The 24,081-nt window shown below is 42.4% G+C and overlaps 1 protein-coding gene across 1 annotated transcript; it reads left to right on the top strand.

Moving 5' to 3' along the window:
- The first annotated feature begins 1,442 nt into the window (after window positions 1-1,442).
- Window positions 1,443-22,868, top strand: sardh (sarcosine dehydrogenase). Its single transcript, XM_088280777.1, has 22 exons — window positions 1,443-1,577; window positions 2,501-2,681; window positions 3,852-3,988; window positions 4,158-4,336; window positions 4,816-4,995; window positions 5,291-5,414; window positions 5,806-5,906; window positions 6,270-6,374; window positions 7,765-7,894; window positions 8,022-8,108; window positions 11,691-11,781; window positions 12,000-12,141; window positions 15,184-15,267; window positions 15,391-15,504; window positions 15,594-15,732; window positions 16,511-16,624; window positions 17,430-17,577; window positions 19,200-19,293; window positions 20,974-21,136; window positions 21,246-21,414; window positions 21,571-21,706; window positions 21,802-22,868. The coding sequence occupies exons 2-22, from the start codon at window positions 2,506-2,508 to the stop codon at window positions 21,928-21,930; spliced, it is 2,742 nt and encodes a 913-aa protein (XP_088136903.1). The 5' UTR covers window positions 1,443-1,577; window positions 2,501-2,505; the 3' UTR covers window positions 21,931-22,868.
- The last annotated feature ends 1,213 nt before the right edge of the window (window positions 22,869-24,081 follow it).

Below are 24,081 nucleotides of genomic sequence, written 5' to 3'. Positions count from 1 at the left end.
TGGACAAATACATTTTTTTTAGATTCTTTCTCTGTGTTACTTGCCTGATTTTAAACATTGGAGCCCTGTTGTTGTTCTTTGAAATAATGTTCGTCAAGAACACGCATTCAACAACTGACTGTGCTCCCATGTTTTTATTTTCATATTTTTCTTAACAAAGACTGAAGACATGAAATGGTTTCCATTTTTACTTTATTAATTCCTTGGAAATTAACGGTTCACTGTTTGCAAAAGGATTTATGGTTCTCCCTTTTTGGGCTCTATTCCCACTTCCCAGTTGAGAAATGGATGGTTTTGTGGTCTTCTTGAAACACCTTAAAATGCCACTAGGTGGCACCAAAACTAAATCAAATAGGCGTAAAGTGATACAGTTCAGAAAAGAGACGACAGGAAGGAGCTAAGTTTAGCCTGGGTTGTTAGCAGAAGAATTTACTAAAGAGACTTCGCAATGTGCATGTGTACACACACGCACACACACACGCACCCACACTTTTAGTGTGAATGTGTGTTTGCATTTGTAAATAATTTTTTTTTAGGCCAATGTTGTAAAATAAATCCATGAGTGAATTAGAAAGGGAGTTTTCCATGACTGTACATTGTTAAAACAAATAATTTACCAAACTCAAAAGTCAGAACTTTTTGTTTCATGTTGCTGACTGCGTGCACACTTGATATACAATAGTCCAGATTAGATACTGTTATCCGAGCCCATGCTTGGGATTTGATGAGGACCCCGTTCAAAGGTCCCCAGGTTAATTTTCACAGGGTTCACATGCAAATGCAGCCAAAGATTGTGAGATTCTACTGCGGTTGTTCTGTTGCCTTAGTCAAAGCTGCACAAACCAGAAAGAACCTCCTCCTGCAGGAGGCTTCCTTCAGGAGGCTCCCCATTGGCTGGCGGTCTGGAGGCGGGGTTTCTCCATGTACAGGTGCCCTGAGCCTACCCTGACTATGTTCACTCACATAACTCGTTAATCGTTGTACACATTTTTGAGCTTTAAACGCCACACAAGTGCACTACATCTTGCGTCCTGACTCCACCCTCTCATTTTAAGTTTAAATGTCCACATGCATCTGGAGATCTTGACCTCGACTGACCATACAAACTAAAGTGGGAACTATCCAAACGTGGGTGTTGTTATCCCCCTGATATGTAAAAATACACCCAAATTGTGGTAGTCCTTGAACAACACAAAAAGTGTCCACCAAACAAAGTTTGAACTTAAGCTTTTGACTGACATTTCTGCAATAGTCAGTGTCCAAAAATATATCCCCGGCAAGTATTCATTTCACAAAACATGTTCTCTAATTTAAATGTTTTGCAATAACGGGCCAAATTTGACTCCATGATGGGACGATTGTGGACCACGGGCCATACGGTTGACACCATAGTTTCGCAAGCGGGAAGGGGGCGTGGCTAACGAGTAGCCAGCTGCACGTTGTGTACAGATGTCCATGTGACGACTTCTCAGGAAGTCTCCGATCTTGTACCTCACAATTTATCGCCCCCTTGGACTCTTACCCCCCCCCCCCAAACCTTCACGGAACTTCTCTCTCTCCTTTTTTTTTTAATTCCGGTAAGTGTTTACGAGTTGCATGGCTGGCGCAGCTGCGTGCCACGTAACGAAACGAAATAGCTGCCTGTCAAGCTTGTTTGTGCTTGTGCAGCAATGCACAAGTATGATTTCCACTCGTCCGCGTGACGAGCCTATTCTGATCGACTTTATTTTCATGCAACCTGCAAAACGAGCGATCATTTTAGCGTGTTTCCTCTCGTCAACATTTGTTGCACGCATTGACGACAAATGTGACAACCCTCCTCAGCTTGGCTTGAAATCGTTTAGAAATAAATTCATAGTTGATTTGGAATAGTGTCCTAAGACTAATATATATATATATATATATATATATATATATATATATATATATATATATATATAATATTTTTTGTAGACTGTCTGCAAATGTTTGTCTCAATATTGAATTGACTGCATGATATCAGATGTGGGACAACTTCTCTTGGCAACTTTATTGTGTTCAGTATAACATTGTCATTGTCACAGTTGTTCATTATTAAGTGAGAGATTCTGCTCAAATGAAAATTTTTGTCTATGAAATTACACTCCGGTGTTTAAGTCATTCTAAAGTTTAGCGAGGTCACTCGTGTGTTTGTTCCAGCTGCCAATGGCCACATCCAGCTGTGACTGGGCTTTTCTCGATAATTCCTCACGTTAACTTTCAGATAAACTGTTGGGCAGTCAAATAGTTGAGTGATTAAGATTGTGGATACATTTTACGATGCGAAATTATTCAAATGAGAAAACAAGGTTCTCCGCTATACATTTCCAGATGGCGAATGGCGAATATGTTGTCACGCCGCACATGACACATTCAATTATTGCAGTACGTCCTGTTTTTCATTGGATGTTATGCCCTCCCCCTTTATAGACAAAATACGATGGGACCATATTGACGCTTTCTGTCTCTTGACTCTCCACAGCGGCCATGGCTTTTCTTGGTTGCGCGGTTCGCCGGTTGGTGTCGGCCGTGCGCCCCCCGCTGTGCCGCGCAAGTTGTCGGACGTACAGCTCGGAGCCCACCACGGAGAAGAGCGTCCCGTATGAGAAGACCCTCAAACAGGATGACACGGCCACATCTGGGCCAACTAAACCTTTACCGAGGTTAGCATCACACGAAGAGCGACAAATTTGGTTGGCTGCTGTTGTGTCACAGTATTTAACACGAGTGTACACGTGATGGGATAAGAAAAGTACTTGAAGAGAGTCGCGATTGAACTCGTTTTTCACGTCTTGGGAAGAATTTAAGCAGTTATATTAGCTGTTTGTTTGAGTTCCTCCAGTGTTTGTGTGTGAATATTTGTTATTTGAAGGAACATCACACCCAGAAGTCCATGCTAATATACCGTTAGCATGTCAATGGGATTTTACACTGACTTTAGCATTAGCACTGGCGATGTTTTTAAAATGGTGCTTTCACAACATCTGGAATTTGCAAACACACCGTGCTGTTCGACACGTTAATGATTTTTCTTTGATTAAAGTGTTTTTAAGATTGTGTAAAACCACATTCTAAATCACGATTACATTTTAATTATTTAATTTGCCGGGCCCGATTCGGTATTGTTACATAAGGGACAACATGGACCATTGATTGTAATTAAATAAAAATAGCCACATGATTCCAACTTCATCGTTCTTCTTGATATATGTCAGCTTTTCTCGATTGATACAAAGCTCACATTGTTTAGATATTTGAAGTTGTTAAAGGGACACTTCACTGACGTTAACATTGGCGCTTCTAGAATCGATTTGCATGTCAAAATGACATCAGTACTAAAATGCTCCCCCCCAAAGGACCCTGTAGTGATTTAAGTTTTTTTTATTTTTTTTTTATCCTGAGATTTCTGACAAATTGGCACGCCCCCTTTTGAAGTTCGGCTTGTTGATTTGTCCCGGTTTCAGCGTCTAGCGGGGAGGCAAGCGAGCCAATATTGCTCGATTTGTCGGTTCAACCGATCGCCACCAAAATGCAAATGCGTTTACTTGTCTTGTCCACTTCAACTTGTCAAAGTCGAAAAGCCTTCTGCACAATCGTTTGGATTTATTGACATCCCCCCGCCCCCAAAATACCAAATAGTACTATTGCGTTATTTCTGCCCCCTAAAATACATGAAGCAGGCTCCAAGCCAGAGCGACGCGTTAACCACTCTGTGACTTCATAAACTAAACTGAAACTCTGCTCTTCGTTCTTCAGCTAAAACAAAAGAACATCGTGACTTGACTAGCGGCGTTATCTTCTCACTACTTTTCTTCTCCTGCTTCCTGCTTCAGGTCTGCCGATGTGGTGGTGATTGGTGGCGGCAGTCTGGGCTGTCAGACCGTATACCATCTTGCTAAAATGGGCATGACCAATGTGGTTCTGCTGGAGAGGGACCGACTGACTGCCGGAACCACCTGGCACACAGCAGGTAATCAACTACAAGATTGGGCAAGTTTTTTTTAATTTTTTTTTTTATTCATGGCTCTGCTGCACTATTTCGTTTCAACAACGTTTCTGCCTGGGAAAAAAAAATGTGTGTCTGTGTATGTTTGTCTTTCTGTCTGCGTTTTTGTTTGCTTCTTTTGTTCTTTTTTTAGGCCTCCTGTGGCAGCTCCGGCCGAGTGACGTTGAGGTGGAGCTCCTGGCCCACACACGCAACGTGATCGGCAAAGACCTGGAGGAGGAGACGGGCCTCCACACGGGCTGGATCCAGAACGGAGGACTCTTCATCGCCTCCAACAAGCAGCGGCTGGACGAGTACAAGCGCCTCATGTCGGTGAGAGGCAAGATCTAACGTTTTTCTTTTTTTTTTACTTCTGTATCAAAGCACACACAGTTAACTTTACATCTCTTAGCATTCACATACAATTTCTTGAAATATTAAAGTCTTTTACAGATTGTCGTTTGTGCATGGTCGTTAATATTATACTGATATGACACAAGAAAATGTCCGAATATTTAAGGAAAATATTCACTTGCATTGTAATTTTTTTTAATATTCCACATTTTGAAAATTATTCCTATCCTCAAATGAATCCTTGAGCAAATTCTAGCGACATGTTTTTTTTTTTTTTTCTGCTGCTTTGTTTGCTGTGATTATCTCATTGCCAAGAGTCTCAAGTTCACTTCCCCCCGGATCATGTGATTTTTTTTTTTCTACTATCGAGACTCTTGTTGCATATTTGATCGAAGAAATGTGTCTTTTCATTGTACATGCACCGAAGCGCCTTGAACGTCTTTTTTTCCACATTCTAGCTGGGTAAAGTGTACGGTATCGAGTCTCATGTGCTGTCACCTGCCGAGACAAAGGACCTCTATCCTCTGATGAATGTTGACGACCTCTACGGGACACTTTACGTGCCCAAAGATGGCACCATGGATCCCGCGGGCACCTGCACCACCCTGAGCAGAGCCGCCTCTGCGAGGGGAGCCACGGTAACTTTTACTTCCCGGGTCGTCGACAATAAAACTTTGTGTACCTGCAAAGTGCCGTGCTTGGAAATAATCTTTCGTCAAAGAAAAATAAAATAAAAAAAAACAACAACTTTTTTGCTGATTCGGAGATTTAAAACAATGAGACCGAAACATTTCCCCGCAAAGACTTTTTCAGAGGAGGCAGCATCAGTCTTTTCTTCATCTTGGAACTGCGACCTTAGTCAAGGTCAAATTACGACAGACGTCTGCGAATAAATAATCTGTGCCAAATGTTTCTGTGGCGTCCCAAAACCAGGTGATTGAGAACTGCCCTGTTACCGGAATCAAAGTCCGGGCCGACGACCTCGGGGTAAAGAGGGTGAAGGCAGTGGAGACGCCGCACGGCACCATCGAGACGCCGTGTGTGGTCAACTGTGCAGGTCAGGCAAGGTTTATTTATTTATTTATTTATTTTAAAGGATTTCTCAACTCAATCTACTGTATGTGTCAGAATAAAAAAAAACGTATCTTATCATCCTCCTGAGCATCTGGCTCGTACATGAATGGTCCAACGAACATAAATCCAACAAGCTCCCCTTCCTCCAACTCGTCAAATACGTTGATCGCCTGAGATACGTTTGACATTTCACTTTCTGACTCCATTTCTGACTGGCTTAATACACTTTCTATATTGAGCTACCTTGGAATGACGTCACATTTTTATTTTCATTTTTTTTTGTCAGTTGATTGAATTTTTTTGAATATACCTCCCCTTGCATATCCTCCGAATGAGTGCTCTACTAACATTGCTGTATTGTGCTGATGGTCCAGGAGTTTGGGCCACCAAGTTGGGGGAAATGGCTGGAGTGAAGGTGCCACTCGTTGCCATGCATCACGCCTACGTGGTAACGGAGAGGATCGAAGGCATTCAGGTGAGGAACCGCTTCACAGTCTATAGTGCTGGCTGGTAGAAATTCTGTCAAAGTTAATATGACCAGCAGGGGGCACTGTGACATTTAAGTTATCCAACGTGGTAAAGGCTCCGATGGCTCTGTGTGTATTTGGTGCGCATATTCTAATTGTATTAAGTTGGCTGTGTATATACACAAGTCTTATCTGAAGTGGCCCAACTTAACTCTGTCATTTGTGTCAAATAAGTGAACGTGCACTTACCCAGTGGGCACGCATTGAAAATGCTCATTAAGTAAAGAAGGAATCACGCGGAATTCATTTGATCCTTTGACAATTTGTGGGGCAACGTGAGGTGTCCTAAAAGATTTGATCCATCTGTGCAGAATATGCCAAATGTGCGGGACCACGACGCATCGGTGTACCTGCGTCTCCAAGGTGACGCCCTGTCTGTGGGCGGCTACGAACAAAACCCTATCTTTTGGGATGAGGTAAGATGTCCTATCGTTTCGCTACATAATCAACCAAAATGTTTTTCTTGACTTCAATTCACTTTATTATAAAAAAACCCTTGTGGGTGTGTGTGTGTGTGCAATCTTTTCAAAAATGTTTAGAGCAGTCTCTTACGCACATCAATTATGACATCTAGTGGAGAAATATTGAATTACAGTTGATGGCTGAACAAAGATGAATTATTTGTCGTCAGTCAATCAGTTATCAAAATTGGATGGTTGTTTTATTTCCCACGGCTCCCTTGGGTCGACGTGCAAGTCCTGCTTCACTTTTTCATTTAGTAACAAAGCGCTTTACAGAAAATTTGCCGTGCGTATCTCATTAATACAAAATACATTTCTCGCATCAATCAATAAAACTCATTGCAGGTGCTTTTTTTTGGGGGGGGGGGGTTGCGAATTTGTGTTGGTCTTCAACTTGTTTCAGAAGCGACTTGATCAAACAATTCCACTTGATCATTCATGACTCAATGACTTTGTGTTTTTGTGCTGGGCTGTGTGCCGACATGATTCATGTGTGCAGAAGCCACTTCTTGATCTTTTCTCCTTGTTCTGCCGCCGAGTCCAGGCTTTTTGATCGCTTTGGAGGAGAGGAGAATTAGTCGGAAACAGAGCGAACGCGAGGAGACTAGAGGGCGAAGTAAGATGAATTGATGTCTTAGGAAGGATGTGGAGGACTGCTGAATTGGACGAAAGCAATGTCCACTTTGGGCGTCGGTGCGCCTTTCTGACACAAAATTCCTGGAAAACATCAAACTGGTGACTGTCACCTTGAATATTTCACAGTTTTAATATGATTTGAATACCAAGGCTGCCACTAATGCAGCCTGGGAATATCTCGTTGCATGTTGTCGCTCAGGAACTATGTTGAAGTGAGGTGAAGAGCTTCAGGTAGCGCTTTGCTGCCATCTTGTGGCATTTATGGGCCAAACGAGCAAAAAAATAATTTGATATTTCCTTTCGTTTTTTTGTTTTTTTCTCGACTAAATACATTTCAAAGCCTGCTGACAGAACATTTTAAAGCTGACGAATTAGGTTGAGCTTTTCAGTGACAAAATGTCACGCAAATGAGATGAACCGCATCGAGAGTGCAACCAGAATTTGATTTGAAGTGCAATTTTACAGACTGAGCCAGATTAGGTTGTAAAGGGGAGAATTTCAAGTTGAATCATCGGTGACCTGCACGTGAGAGAAGATAAGAACTAAGCCTGGATCAGGGGGAGGGACTTTGAGAAGTTCCAACTTGTGAACTTGCCCGTCGAAATGAAGAACTGACAGATTTTAAGACCTGTGCAAAATGTTGGCTTATAAAAGTTGTCACATTGTGAATGATGTTGGCCATCCTGTGTTTTTTTTGTTTTCTTTCCAGGTTTCTGATAAGTTTGCCTTCAGCCTGTTTGACTTGGACTGGGATGTGTTCATGCAACACATCGAGGGCGCTATCAACAGAGTTCCTGTTTTAGAGCAGACTGGCATTAAATCCACTGTCTGTGGCCCAGGTACACACACACACACACACACACACATACGCGACTACAATATTAAAAATATTAGATATCGATGGACTGCGTTAACTTTGTTTATTTTCCTATGCTAATTTTGTTGCCATTTTTTTTTTGTCCACAGAATCCTTCACAGCAGACCATAAGCCACTCATGGGAGAAGCTCCTGAAGTCCGAGGTTTCTTCTTGGGCTGTGGTTTCAACAGTGCTGGTCAGTGTTTTGTTTTGTTTTTTCCTCTAAATTTTTTCTGAAGCGGTGTGAGTGAGTGAGAGATTGCCGATGCATTTGCTTTTTGTCCGAGACGCAATCAGAATCGTAAAATAATTCCAAATGGGGCTCTGTCTTTATCTCCCATTTTTTTTTTTTGCCATTATTCTCTTGTTTTAGTTTGAAGGATATTTTCTCCGTAATTATCAATCGTTTTAGTTTTTTCCAAAACATTCTCGTTTTTATTTAATTTCATGAACGAAAAGTTTTTTGTTTTTTTTAGTTTTTGTTCGTTTTCATTTACGATAAATGAAAATGAAAATGACATCACCTGTTGCTCAGGGCTCAGCTAACAACCAATCACGGCTAAGCTTGCGAAAACAGGTGATCACTCATATTTTTGGCCAATCATAGTTGTTATATTGTGCACACTTGAGTGGTTTCGAAAAGATTAATTTTTGGTCAGATGCAGCTCATTAAAAAGGTAACGGTGAAAACAAAGGCATGTTACATAAGCAACTGATTGCTTTGAACTTGTTCATGAACTTTGACCTTCCTCACTTTGATACCTGGACTCTGACAGGCACAAAGTGATACACAAGCGCCTCAGGTCAAACGTGTCATTCCATTAACTGATTTGATTGCGTTCATGTCCGCGTCTCAAGGAGCTGGACTGTAAATGTTAAAGTAATCGCCATCGGAGAAAGCTTTTTTTTTTTTTTTTTTTTTAAATGCATTAATTCAAACTGTTGATATTGAGAGAAAAAAAAAACGTCACTTTCAGGCTTGAACTGTTAACATCATAAAAAAACGTTATTACCAGTACAATTTTTTTAATTAACATTTGAACAATTCTAACAATCTGCCATCTTTCCTTTTTAATCACTGAGAACTTTTTTGGAACAATATTAACAATCGGCCATCTTTTTTTTTTTTCCATCACTAATAACTTTTTGTGGTGGGTTCCATTGTTAACGTCTCAAAAGTGAAAGTTGTCAAATTTTCCTCAATATAATTTTGTGTTTATTGTTGTTTTTCTTATTTCTTTTTTTAGAAACTTTTTGCCCACTAAAATCCACTGTTGGCCTCGGTTAATGCTGAAGTCTTGTTCTGCAAATCCTTGCCCTCTTCCTTCTCTCTTTGAAGCGCACGCCACTGAATCAACCCCCCCCCCCCCTCTCAATTTTCCCGCCGCTGTCTCATCTCTCATCTCTTATCACACCGAACACATTCACGTCACACAGCAGCTTACTTGGCTCAGTGTTTGGATATGGGAGAAACCACAGGGCTAAAGTTCTCCACGGGCTTCAAGTGCTTACTTTCTTTCGGTAATCGCAAGCGTTGCCAGGCAACCTTAAATTACCTTGACCATGTCAGAGCATCAGTCAGAACTCTCACAAGCGTGTTCGTTTACGGTGAACATTATGGGCATGTAATTGCTTTGAACGACTGTTCGGCCGTTGCCGTGTCACCCCTATTTTTCATAATCGCAATAATTACCACCTTCATCTCAGTGATATTTGGCACGGTACTTAAAAATTGCCTCCACTTAAGGCAGTACGCAATAATAGTTTGAAAAAAGTCATTAGCCTGAGTGTAATTAGTATGAGTGCTGCAACACTTTTAAGTCGATTTTGAAAAAAAAAAAGAAAAATGTAAATGGCGCTAAAATGGTAATCAACACCTACAATCTGTTTTCTATTACCAGTAAAAAAATAAAATTGAAGCCTACTTTAACTTGAAAGCCAAGAGGATTTTTTTTCTGGAACCTTTCCCTGCTTCTCAATATCATTTTGTAAAATATCATGTGAGAATATTTTTTGTATAAATCATATCAAACAGCGAAAGGCAACCAGAAACAGTCTTTGGCAGTATTGAAACTAAAATCACTCAAGATTAAAAAAAAAATAATTCTCTGTCAGTTTTAAGAAGTTGGAGAGCTGCGGGGCGGGGGGGGGGTGCCATGTCACATTTTCAACATTTTTAATATTGCCTCGCAGCCCTGCCACCAGCTGCAATAATAAGCACATTATCATCTAATCTAAAAGTATTGCTTTGGCGCCATCTTGCAGCAGCCTGACACGGAGAAACTTGCTTGATTTAGTCCGTCCATAACCCTGTCTAATATAAAAGTAGTGCTTCAGCGGCATCTTGTGGCGCCCCAAAGATCCGGTCGAGGTTGTATGAGGTCAGGCATGTGACGAATGTTTGTTGAAACGGTGCCCTCTCATTTGCCTTGATGATATATCTTTACAGAACATTTCATTGGAGGCTATTTGTGAGTGTGTGTGTGTGTGAGAACAATGTATTCCAACTGATTCAGCTGCCTGGCCAACAGAGGCATGGTTCTTCCCCCAGATGCCCTTCACATTCCCATCAAGCTGTGCGCAACCAGAGCAAGTCATGCGTTGTACAGCTGTGTATGAAGTTGGGCTCTTTGCCAAAGTGGGCAGCCACATGCGGACCGGCTTATTGTTGCAGCGAGATGGTGCTTAGATAAAGCAAGTGGGTGGAAGTAGGAGCTTGATGTCTATTTTTAAAAGAATAATTGTTCTATCATAAGAAGTGTTGGAGGAGTGGGAGTAATTGTGGCAATCTGGAGACACAACTGAGAGGGAAATTTTGATGTGAATGCTTCTGTGTTGATTTTCTCCGTATAAATGACGAGTGTTCTGTTGTGCTGTGACGTCAACAGATTTTATTATTTTTTTTTATTTTCATTCCAGTTTGTCTTCATTTAAATGCAATTTCTGAGCGTTTCTAAATGCAGCACATACAGACAGCGGAGAACAAATGTTTGCGCAGCATGAGCTAACAGTAACGGAGCGTCACGCAGAGAGCGGAAACGAGGAAGTGTCGAGATGCGTGCAAAGCGCGTGCAGATGCGTCGTCACGCGTCAGCGTGGTTATCTCGAGTGACGTTTATCAGTGCCACCTCGCCCCGCCGCTTGTCCAAGTGTCTCGGGAGAACTCTATCATCCCGCGTACCCCCCCCCCCCCTCCTCCTCCATCTCCCATCCATCCTCGCAGACGTCCACCTCCGGCTGGGCCCTTGGAGTGACGGCGCCTGCAGATGTGTGAAATGATCCTAGAGAGAGAGAGAACGAGAGAGAGAGCTCTGGTGGAGGGATAAAAGAAGGATGGATGCAAGGCCACTCTGGTTGCGCTGCTGCATATTGATGCTGTGTCGCAACACACACGCGCATGTTCATCGCTAAGAACTCAAGCGGGGGCGGGGGGGGGGGATCGCTTCAAGGGAAAAGCTCATTAATGCCGCTGTTTTGGAACTAAGACAGCTGAAATATTCAATGAAAAGTTTGAGGCTCACTTACTGCATTTGAGAAAGTCTAAATCAAATAATGGAGGGACTTTATATATATATATATATATATTTTTTTTTTTTTTATATATATATATTTTTTTTTTTATTTATTTATTTATTTATTTTATTACTGGAATTCAAATTCAAATTCTCTAAGTTAACTATATATATATATATATATATATATATTTTTTTTTTTTTTACTGAAATTCAAATTCTCTAAGTTAACTATTTATGTGGTGTCACATGTGTATTTCTGCCAGGTATGATGCTGGGAGGTGGCTGCGGTCGCGAACTCGCTCACTGGATTATCCACGGCCGCCCTGAGAAGGACATGTATGGATATGACATCAGGTACATGCCAAAAAAAAAACCCCAAGAACAGAATAAAACATGAGCAGTCAAGACAACTCAGACTTCTACCACATTTTCGGAGCACTTCACAATGTATACTTGGATAAGATACGTTCTAATTTACTACTTTGTTGCTACTTGTAACAAATAGCTGACTATTTGACCATGTGACTTTTAATGCGCAACGGTCGTTTGCATCGCTCTCCTTGGCATCTCAGGCGTTTCCATCATTCGCTGACGGACAACAAACGCTGGATCAGAGAGCGCAGCCACGAGTCTTACGCAAAGAATTATTCGGTGGTCTTCCCGTTTGACGAGCCGCTGGCGAGCAGAAACATGAGGAAGGATCCGTTCCACCGGGTAAATGACTGATGATGGGTTTGATATCCGCTTCACCGGCGCTTGACTCAAGTTCAAAGCCTCCTCCTGATTTGATCTTTTTGAACCACTTTCACTTGTTATGCCAACTGACTGAAAGACTGAATCTCATTCAGATCAATTATTTTTGAATTGATTAACAGCAGCCCAAACTTTTGCCACATTAAAATCAGGAAATTAAATCTAATAATTATTTAGTATTGACTGCCACGCAGGTGTACACTCAACATTGCTTGGTAAATGTTAAAACAGAAGACAGATATTCAAAACTATCACTTCATCACAAGTGTTCTTATTTTTATTATGGTATATGGCTGTGAGCGAGACCCCACAAATGTTGAGGTGAAAAAAAAAGTGTGTAGTGTTCTCAAGATGACCAACAGAGCACACTACATGGATAGCACTAACCAATTGCAGTACCAAGACTGGCCTGTGAGAGGCAGCATGGTGCCACAGTGCAACCAGACTGCCAGCAAAAAGAAAAAAAGCAAGGTGCTTAGCACACGCGCGTGAGGATTTGTCATCGTAAATATTGAATAGGCTTAACAATTACGATTTTGGGGGGAAAAAATCACTAATCGCTATGGGTCATCTCTTAAGCTCGGATATCACTGAGCGGCGAGTGTTTGCTAGGGTAGCAAATATTTATTTTTCGTCAGGGATCGTTCAAGATCGCAAAGACGTTCGCCAACAGTTGCAATGGGCTCAGACGTTTGTTGTTCTAAAACTAAATGTTTGTGACCTTGAATGAACCTTATCTATGAACGGGAAGTTAACATTCTGAGTGGCATACCAGCTTCAGAAACATTTGTTGATCGAACGAGTGGGAAAATGCTCCAATTGTCCGTATGTCTTTTTACTATTTTTCTTTTTTTTATTATCTTCTGTGTTTGTGCACATGTAAAATCTGAATTATGAAACAACTCGCCGCCGTCTGTCAAAGCAATACACTTTCCAGGTTTGTTTGCCGGTGATGTGTTCACGTGTCACATTTTCACTCCTTTTTGTCACCTACTCAGCGTCTCGTTTGATTCCGTCGTCATCGTCATTTCCCCCCTTCATCCTTTCCCTCCTCCTTTCACCCTCTGCTGCGGTCAAAAAAACGATTGAGGCTGAGGCAGAAGGCAGTTCGCCGTGTCACTCTTCTCCAGCTACATTTATTAATGCGATCCGTGCCATCGTGACTATAAATGATACACTTATCTCCAGTCGCCTTGTCTCGCATGTCTTTCGACTTCTCTTTACGCCCGACACAAATTCCTAATGGACCCTTGCCACGTGATTTAAACATTAATGGCCCACTTAGTCTTGCTTTCCTGTTGCTGACTTCATTTAATTGCTGGCAGGTTCTGTCCTTGTACTTGCCGCTCGGCGCTTTTCTGCACATCAGACTGCGTGAACAATAACCTTTGTTACTGCCGACTGGTTTTGGGGAGCTCATTACTTCAGCAAAGAAGTAGTCATGTTTTTACTCTCTGACTGACTGCTTGACAATTTCTATTTGATATGAAAAATATATTGTGACTATATAAAAGACGCATAATATGTAAATGTCACATATTTGACGAAATTATTCTTCTCAGAAATGTTAAAAAGTCTACCGTGAATTTAATTTCCTGCGATGAGTGTTGTAGTGGAATATTGAGAGATAATTTGACTTTGACATTTTAAATCAATTCAACATGAACCACGTTGTAAGTCTCTAAAAAGTCATTAAAAATTGTCAAGTTTTTAGTGAAGGAATCGTAACTGTTATTGGAGAAGCTTCAAGTTTGTGTGCGCGGCAAACTGGTTGAGACTGACTCAACATCGCCTCTGCTGGTTGCAGACGAGTACTGCATTTGGCCTCCATAGTTTCAAAATCTTTCCGTTGAGACTGGTGAGACTTCTGTCCCTCATCTCCAAACCTTTAAAGACCCATGCTAATCGCTTGCTAAGGGCCATCACCTAGCAACTGGCCTTCCTTCGGCTGGAGAGCAGCGTTTCGGTTTTCGTTGCGGCGATGGAAAAATTCTCTAAATGATTATCACGTGTGACAGTGGTCTCACTGGGACTGAGAGATGTTTGGTGTTCACTTGTCCCTTTTGAAATGAATCAGATGGGCTCATTTTGAGTTCCCTCTTTTCCAAGACTAACTGCGGCCGCTCTGACACGGCTGCTCACACGTTTGCTGGGTCGCGAAGATGGTAAATATAGCTTGGTGTGGGAAGGTTTGGCAGGAGACGGCTCGCAGAACATATACCTACAGTAGCAATGTGGGCGACTGTCAGTTTGAACGAAAAGGAGGAGGAGGATGGCGGGGAGAGGTGAAGCGTTTTATTCTGATGTGTTCCATCGTATCAACAATTATTTATTTATTTATTTTTTTGTTTCATGCACGTCATTTTTGTGCTCATTGATTTTTGTTTCCAAGGTCAATTTCTTGCACTTTTTTTTGGACACGTCCTTCGTCATGAATTGAGATTCCTCGTCACATTTGGACTCTGATATTTTTAACCTGGAGCTCGATTTCTATTTCAAGTATTATCCTGGAGAGGTTTATTTATTTATTTATTTTTAACAGTATTCATTTCTGATTTGGGAACGTTACGATCCGCTTTTTGCTTCAATTACCAATGAACGCATAAATGCGCCTTCACTCGTGTTTTTTTTTTTTTTAGCAAGCATTTCAGTTTTAGTCTTAGTCTTTTGGGGCGAAAATGCTTATTAGTTTTCGTCACTTTCAGGCATTCCTACTCGTGATAGTTTTAGTTGATGAAAACTAAAAAAGAAAAAAAAAAGTTTTTGTCTAGTTTTCGTAAATTTAGTCAAAGAAAACCCAAAAAGGTTTTCGTCCAGTGGAGTGACAAGGCGTCGACATGACCGCGTAGCTCCGCCCCCTGATTAAGAAGCGGGCCGTCACGATCCTTAAACACGCCTGTTAGCTCATCGAACGTGAAACAAATGGAAAAAGTCCATCGAATTAAATTTTTGCGTGAATGACTCCTCAGGACATGCGTCATAAACTATTCCTTTGGTTGGCAGGTGCTGACGGAGCAGGGCTGCGTGTTCCAGGAGAGACACGGCTGGGAGAGACCGGGCTGGTTCACCAACGATGGACAAGCGCCGGTGAGACACTCGTAAATCACATTCTTTTCTGCACTTCGCCCTCTCCGATCCAAACGAAGACCGTCGTGAGATGGCGTTTGGAGTGTATTTTCCTAAGCACTCCTCATTTGTGCCGCTGCAAAGGTTAAAGATTACGATTACTACGGCGCCTACGACGTCAAGAAGAATCAGCGGTACAAATACAACGAGCTGCTGGGCAAAGAGTACACCTTTGACTTCCCGCCGCATCACGACGTGGTAAGAGTGAGCTTCGCCACCGTGACGGGCATTTCACCGCCGTCGCGTATGCTGCCTTCCTTGAGCGTGAATTTATTTTTTAAATGCAGATAAAGAGCGAGTGCCTGTCATGCAGGCACGGCGTCGCCGTGTTCGACATGTCCTACTTTGGAAAGTTCTATCTGACCGGTCCAGATGCCAAGAAAGCAGCCGATTGGCTGTTCACTGCCGATGTCAACAAGAAGCCAGGTGAGTGGGACTGGCGGCGGAATCCCGAAACGCTCACAGGAAGAAAAAAAATGATTGGAAAAAAATCCAACGCTGAGAAATGTTGCCAGTCACTTGGTTCCCCGCACAGACGCGAGGGCGCATTCATGCTGATGTTTCATGTCAATCATCCTTGGCGCTGCGTGATGGCTGAAGGACAGCCGCAGTTGAGCGTGTCCTCTGGCCAGCCGGGTGACGGCCACATTATCGTTTTATGTCTCCTGAAATTCTACACAGATGTCATTCGACACAATGTCACCGGCGGTCACGCGGTGACTCGCTCTGCCAGTCATGCGCTCGCTTGACATTTGCGTTTTGTTTTAATGGAGGGGGGGGGGTTCAGGTTCAGCCGTGTCAGCTTCTGAACAAAAAAGAAAAAGGCTTTACGTGTTCTTGGTACATCTTCTGGCAGCGTGACAAAGACGGCGCACAGGCTTTAAAGTGTGTCAACCACAAAGAAACAAACGAGGTGCTCTCCGTTGAGATTTGGCATAGGCCTTTGAAGAAATCACTGCCTCTCTGTCTATTCATGCCCAAAAAAAAAAAAAAAAATCCGGGAAGGTGCTTGATAGTCTTAGCTAAACATTGTCACAATGTGCAGTCAAGCAACCTGCAAAAAACAAAATAATCTCCTTTTTCTTCCTTTTTTTGGGGGGAGGGGATTTAACGTGTGTGATTGAAACATCCATCATGTGTTCATTTCTGTAGTTTGAAGCGGCCTCGAAAGTTCTTCACTGTATTTTGTGTATGTGTTTTCCAGGTTCCACTGTGTACACATGCATGCTGAATTCAAGAGGAGGGACGGAAGCTGACCTGACAGTGAGCCGACTCGAGCCCGGAGCTGCCAACCTCCCGCTGGCACCCGAGTCCAACGGTGAGTAAACATGTCAATGTTTTTGGCCCCGATCGCTGTCATTTCAAACAAATCAGATCAATTTGAAAGAAATCAAGAAATACATTTCAAATTTCAAAGAAATCTAGAAATAAATTTCTAAGAAATCTAGAAATAATTTTCAAAGAAATCCAGAAATATATTAAAGAAAATCTAGAAATAAATTTCAAAGAAATCAAGAAATAAATTTAAAAAAAAATCAAGAAATAAATTTCAAAGAAATCAATTAATACATTTCAAATTTGAAAGAAATCAAGAAATAAATTTCAAAGAAATTTAGAAATAAATTTTAAAGAAATCAAAAAATAAATTTCAAATTTCAAATAAATCAAGAAATACCCCAATCTTTCCAGTTGCTTCAAACTGCTGCTCATGTTGTCTTGGACGTTTTGCGTCTTTTCTTGTTTCGGTCATCTTTTCTCTAAAGTTTTCTTTCTGTCGCCCATCCTTTCATTATGTGTTCCGCTTCTCCTCACGAGGGTCGCGGGGCGTGCTGGAGCTATTCCAGCTGCCTTCGGGCGGTAGGCGGGGTCACAGCCTGAATTGGTTTCCAGCCAATCGCCAGTCGCCAGTCGTCATTATGTCTTATTCCACCTTTTAGAAAATTTTCTGTCAGGAGTGTGTGAGCGTTAAATTGCAGGTTTGATATTCTTGCTCCTGCCGGAAAATTAAAAAAAAACAAAAAAATATTTTAATTATTAAAAAATTATTACAATTTAATTTTTAAAAAAATATTAATTTTTCTTGATGTAATTACCGCATTAAATTTGTCATTGTCTCATTTGAGGTGACGCGTACTACCTGGCCATTGGAGGCGGTGTTGCCGAGCATAACTGGAACCATATTGGAACGGTGCTGCAGGACCAGGGCTTCGACTGCCAACTGACGGACCACTCGGAGGACATGGGCATGATCAGCATCCAGGGACCCAAGAGGTGAGGGGGGCACAAATAGCATCAAGTTGAACCACGACGTTTTAATTAACGCCCTCTAATCCGAACAAATTTAAGTTATTTTCTCATCTTCTCTTGATCTCTCGCTGAGATTGCTTGCGTCAAAGCACAATTAAGTGCGTCACGGACTGCAGGAGCATGTCACGCTAAGTGCGTGTGTGCGTGTGTGCACGTGCACGCACACGCGTGTGCCGGTTTCATTATCGAGTCACACAACTAATTGAATGTTCGCCAAGGAGATTATTGAGCAGTTCTTGACTTGTGTGACCATACAAACTAATGAAGGCGCGTTTTACCGCCAGGGAGCCAAACTGTAGCGTATTTCCGGTCATAATTTGGAGAGGCCGTTTTTAATAAGGTTTTATTAATAAACATGAAACCTTTACGATGCATCGTTTTGTGTGTGAGCGTGTTCACGTGACGACTTGTGGAAAGCGTCTTGTTGTGAAATGCGTTATAGAAATCAAATTGTATTTTATTGTCGTGGCTGCTGCTTGCGCCACGGCATGTTTGCGAGAGCCCACTACAAGTTCATCGATTGCGTTTGAGAAAGCCGAACCACGATACCCCAACTTCACTCGTGGCTTCCTGACTTTTTTTTTTGGGCTCCTGCAAAAAATATCCTTCAGAAGCGTTGCGTTCTCTCACTGCCCCCCTTCCAAATGTAAAAGAAGTAAGCTCAACTTGGTGCTTTTTGCTGCTGACTCATTTTTATGTAATATCGATTTTGTGCGTGTGTGTGCTTGTGGGAGAGGTTATCACAAGAGCACCTTTTTAGATTGCTGCTGAGCGATGAGCTTCTTTTTTTTTTTTTTTTTTTTAAGCTCAAATCTTATCACATGCATCTTGGTGTAATTCGTCTTATAAGGGCGCAGGATTTTCAAAGTGGCGCCGTAAGCTTTTCATAAAGAGCTGCTTTTCGTATTCCTGTCTGAACGTCGGGCGGTTAACAATCTGCTTTTCTGGAACCGAATGTGCTCGCCCCTCACCGTCTCTGCTCTCGCCATAGCAACCAACGACATCCACCGCATAGCTGTTAGATTGCCGGATTTAAAAATAAAAAAATATTCCTCATTATTTTTCAAACTGCTTTGCTATTTTTAATATTCCAAAATATATATTATCATGATGTATCACAGCACTGCCAGCTAGCGGTTAACGTGGCAGCTTCACAGTTCTGACGTTCTGTGTTTGAAGCTCAGCTTCGGCCTTGCAGAAGCAAATTTTTTTGTTGAAAATGGATCACAAGTACCATCATCAAGCTCCTCTCATGGTCCTTCTCCCATCGAAAACCGATTGGCGTGAGCTAAAGAGGAGAGGACGGATGGATGCGAAAATTCCTCCTTCTGTCTTCTCCCATTTTGTAAAATGTTATACGAGAAGATAAGGTGCTGTTTTGTTGGTTTTGAAGTGATGCCAATAATTGTGGCACACATGAATTGATGTCAAATAATTATTCGAAATGCACTTTGTTTTTTTTTTTTTTGTTTTTTTTGATCTGACGTAATATTTAGACGGGAAAAAAAATGCGATCTGCAAAAGAGCACATCTTAAACGCTTTTCTTCGTCTGATTGATGTTTCTTTGCTCGGTGGCCCGGTCCAGTCGGGAGGTGCTCCAAGAGGTGTTGGACGCGGACCTCAGCAATGAAGCGTTCCCTTTCTCCACCCACAAAGTTGTCAACGCGGCTGGCCATCAGGTGAGAACGCACACGGAGGACGCAAACTCTCGTTGGCTTCAGATTCATGTCATGGCTTCAAAGTAATCCTGTTGGCCGGAATCAAATGCAAAAGTAAGTCGGGAGAAAATAACCAGCAGTGTGTGCGCGCGTGTGTGTGTGTGTGTGCATCTTTGGCGTTTGAGGCTGACCAACACGGTCATTGGCCAGCGACCAACGCGAGCGTGTTGTTCCGGCTCATGCAGCGACTAACACATGGCCGAGCCCTCTGTCTTAGTTGCTCTCGCGTGAATTATTCAAGGCCCAAGTGAGCGTCGACAGCATCCCTCTCGCCGTGTTGCCGCGCGTACACCAGTGTGTTGTTTGTGCAGCTTACTGGTCTTGTCCGGGTGACATTTTAATGGCTGGCGTGCTGCGAGAAACGCAACACTCTGCGGCCTCGCGTTCCTTCTCGCTCGCCCCCCCCCCCAACCTGCCTGTCGGCTCATCTGAATTCTTCTTCATACGCGTTTGTGTTTGCTCATGTGCAGCGTGAGTCCTCGTTTGATGCGGCAAGTGCGCGCGTGGCGTCTCCCGCATCTCTGTTTGCGTCTGTCGTTTTGTGAACGTGCACGGCGCCGTGCACATATGCGGCCCAGGGTGAACCTCGGCTGGCCAGATGGCCCAACTGTCACAGCGCCCGCTGGGGAAACGGTTGGAGACGTTTTCTCCCCTCACTTCACGCTTCCTTTTTTTGCTCACGAGCTGACTTTCACTCAGCGGCCTTCTTGCGCGCTTTCGTTTTTTTTTTGCCTCCTTGTCAACGCATTATTCAAATACAGCGAGACCTCGAAGGATTAACGCAATCTATTTTGGGATGCAGATTTGTTCCGATTTCAGTTCCCATAAGGCATCATGTGAAGTGAATATATCTGCTGCAGCGTCAGTGTTTTTGTACAATGATGAGTGAAATTATAGTCGATGTGATGATTGAGTCATATTCTTAAAAAAAGAATGGCAAGAAAAAAAATTGTTTAGCCGTTTGTATCTTGCAAGAAATGCAGTGATGGACGTGTCGAGTGCACGGAGGGAAGATGCAAAAAGACGACACTCGTTTATTGCTGTTTTTAAAGCCTGGACAAAGACAGTCACCAAAATATTTGAATTCTTGCGTCCGATGTTGCGGGAAACTGTGCCGCATAGAATGATCTCTTTTCTAATGACTCGCTTTTGAGATTTTATCTAGCATCCGCTTGCCATTTTGGGATTCCTGAAATCTCTGCAAACGAGATTGCAAGATGAGAGGAGGGAAACAGACAATTTTCAAATGCTCCATTTTTGATTCAAATCCAGATTTCCGTCTTTTCCCTTTTTGCAATTTTTTTTTTAATGCGTTTAACTGTTCCAAGTCCCTTTTTTTTTTTTTTTTTTTTTTTTTTTTTCTTCCCCTCCCTTCCATCATTTTGACTCCCAGAGATGTTTTTTTTTAAATGTCCTTTCTGGGCTTTTTGGACACACAATTTGTAAAACAAAGTTAATAATTGCATCTTTTCTGTGTTTTGTGTCTTTTTGATTCATGTTGCTTTTCCTCTTCCTGGCTTCTTTCCTCTCTGCGCATTCACTATTCAAATGCAAGTCAATGTGGAGCTTGGAGATTAAATGTGTGCGTGTGTGCACGCGCATGTGCACCCTTTCTAAGCCTCTTCTGCTTCTTTCTTGCAGGTGCGAGCGATGCGTCTGTCTTTTGTCGGTGAGCTGGGCTGGGAGCTGCATGTTCCCAAAGACTCGTGCCTTACCGTCTACCACGCCGTCATGGCCGCCGGCGCCAAACACGGCATCATCAATTCAGGCTACAGGGCCATCGACTCGCTCAGTATCGAGAAAGGTAACTCGAAATCTGAAGTCTGCTGGCAGCGATTAACACATGACGTTCAATTCCATGAATGGCTTTTCCGATTGTCGATATTTGTAACACGCTCCCTCCGCTTGGTCAGGGTACCGCCATTGGCACGCCGACCTTCGCCCGGATGACACGCCCTTGGAGGCGGGGCTAGCGTTCACCTGCAAGCTGAAAAGCTCCATCCCCTTCCAGGGTCGCCATCGGCTGGAGGAGCAGAAGGAGGAAGGCCTCAGGAGACGCATCGTCGCCTTCACCATCGACGAGTCAGTGAAATCGGCGCGATCGTTTTTCACTCACTCACTCATGCATTTTATGTCAAGCGAAGTATTTCTTTAAACATTTGCATTGACGGCCAAGTAAGAGTAACTTGGCTCTCAGTCAATTTTCTTGTCATTTTTTATTTATGTATTTTAATACAGTAAAGTACCGATGTTTGGCCTGGAGGCAATCTTCCGTAACGGCGTCCCCGTTGGTCACCTGCGGCGCGCTGACTACGGCTTCTACATCGACAAGACAATCGGTTACGGATACATCCGCAATCCCGATGGAGGAGTGGTAAGCGTGTGGTTTTACAACAGTGCATTGGATTTTGGTAGCGCTTCCTTTTGCCTTCCTTTTTTTTTTTTTTTATCAATTGTCCCCTCCTTCAGGTGAGCCCGGATTTCGTCAAGAGTGGCGAGTTCACCCTAGAGAGGATGGGAGTGACGTACAAGGCCAAGGCCCACCTCAGATCTCCATTTGACCCCGAGAACAAGCGCGTGAAGGGTATCTACGATTAACACGGACCTCGCCGCCGCCGCCGCTCGGGACGGAGAGGGGCCTCAAGTGGTTTGGCGTGCAGGTGGAAGATTTGAATCGTCTCAGGCAAATCGACAACTTTCATTCATCCTGTGACTGGATGGAGGGTTTGATAGACTTGATATGAATACATACCGAGAGGTTCTGGTATAAAACGAATCGAGTTTGGGTGCGCTGTCGCCAAAGTGTCCTCGGGTGTAACAGTGAGTTTATTCATTAAATTATCTTCACTAATAATTGATCAAGTGAGCAGTGCGCCATCAATTAAGACCACTAGAAACCATGTCATTAAAAATTATTAATTTAATCAAATGAATTTGTTTTTCCTTTCGCTAGTTATGTCAACACAATCTGCTCTTTTTGGTTCCTCGCTTTGAGCAGAAATATTCTTAATTTTTACTTGGATGTTGCCTCAGGGCAGTTGTAAATTGTATCTTGCGCTGTGCTCAAAAAGTGATCACGTGATTAACGAGACACAATCGTGTTATCGTTTCATGTCTTAAAATGTGACAAAATTGTTTTTGTTTTTTTTGCCAACACGGCAGCGTCCTCTATGATGCCGCCATTTAATCCAATAAGATCTCCAAGATGCCCTTATCACGAGCCAAAATGAAATCAAAATGACTTTGAAACTCAACGTATGACAGCTTGTTGCTTTCCATTCTCAATTTTGGAGCTGAAGAACAAGATCTGTTCTCAGTCAAATTGTAATTTACTTCCGTGCGGCACGATACTTCCAAAGTAGATCCAGTAGAACATCACTAACCTTGTTTGTGGCTATGCGGACTTTGGAGATTACATTCTCCAGTTACACATTGCCATCCCCCGCAGGCACTTTGAGTCATTTCAGATGACGGATGTCTTTTCTGAGAAACGGGACTGAAGAATAAATAAAGGAAACGTTGGTGTATGACTTCAATGACATGAAAAAAAAACGCCTTTGTTGTTTTGGTGCGGTCTTAATGACTTCATATTTTATCATCCAGAATTAAGAAGAACCGCTGTAGATTTTCCTTGAAAGACTTGGCGCTCACTGAAGGACCTTCTCGTCTCATTATGTGGAAAATTTGTTTACGAAACAAATTGGATTGTGGCACGTCACGTTTAATTGAGAAGATGGTGACTGGCTGCGCCTCCTAATGGGCCATTTGGTTTTCAGTTTGCAGTGGATAAATACGACTTGTTTGATTTACGAGGGGAGAGGGTGAGAGAGAGAGAGAGGTGGAGAGAGAGAGCGCTTTAAACATCTGTCCAAATCATGGGACAAAATGGCTGATTAATTTTACCTTTCCATAATCTACCCACGTCGAGCAGTTGTACACAAGTCTTATAATTTATTCCCACATAAATCAATCCCATCACCTTGTATCCCTAAACAATTCAGTAAAGTGTGAGCGTGTGAATTATGTCCCGACAGCCCTTCGCGCTTGTTCAGTTCTCGACTTCAACTCGAGCCAAAAGCGGCAATTAATCGTCACCAGTAAATTTTGATTCAGAGATGCTTTATGTGTCCCTCCACATATTTTTGATGCTCATTTATTTTAGATTTTGTAGTTTTTGGGATATTTTCATTTATTTTGCAATATGAATACTATTGTACTAGTACTCATGTACCTCTCGAACTTTTGATATTCAACACAATCATTTGAACCAAGACTTTTCTTTTTAATGCAAACTGCTGCAACTTAACGCCACCCTGGACTTACTCAATTTCGACATTTTATTTTTATTTTCCTGAAGTATCTTGGTTGGTATCGGCAGCCTCCACGAGTACCAGATAGCAACAAATAAAGCCGCTATGGTGTTTAAAAATAATAATAAATGCAGCTATTGCTGAACCTAACCATTAATTAATGTGAATATCGCCGGCGTCAGGCCGAAACCTCGTAAGTCACATTGTGGTGAATTTTTTTTTTTTCTAAAATGACACGATGGGTGAGTCAACATATGTGGTTGTTATTTTTAGAGATTATTGAACAATATAAAGTGTTGAAAATGACTTGCGCTCTTTCATGTTGCAATGTGAATGCATTAACATTGTTGGGGTCTCTTGAAAAGTGATTATTTTGGAGATACAAGGTTTTGGCCTGAGGCCAATGATATTTTACTATATCACATATTTGAAATTGAAA

The sequence above is a fragment of the Idiotropiscis lumnitzeri genome, chromosome 18 (assembly GCF_059441095.1).
Source record: "Idiotropiscis lumnitzeri isolate Australia: NSW breed Sydney's pygmy pipehorse chromosome 18, RoL_Ilum_1.0, whole genome shotgun sequence".
NCBI classification, from domain to species: Eukaryota; Metazoa; Chordata; class Actinopteri; order Syngnathiformes; family Syngnathidae; genus Idiotropiscis; species Idiotropiscis lumnitzeri.
This window is presented reverse-complemented; position numbering and strand designations above follow the sequence as displayed.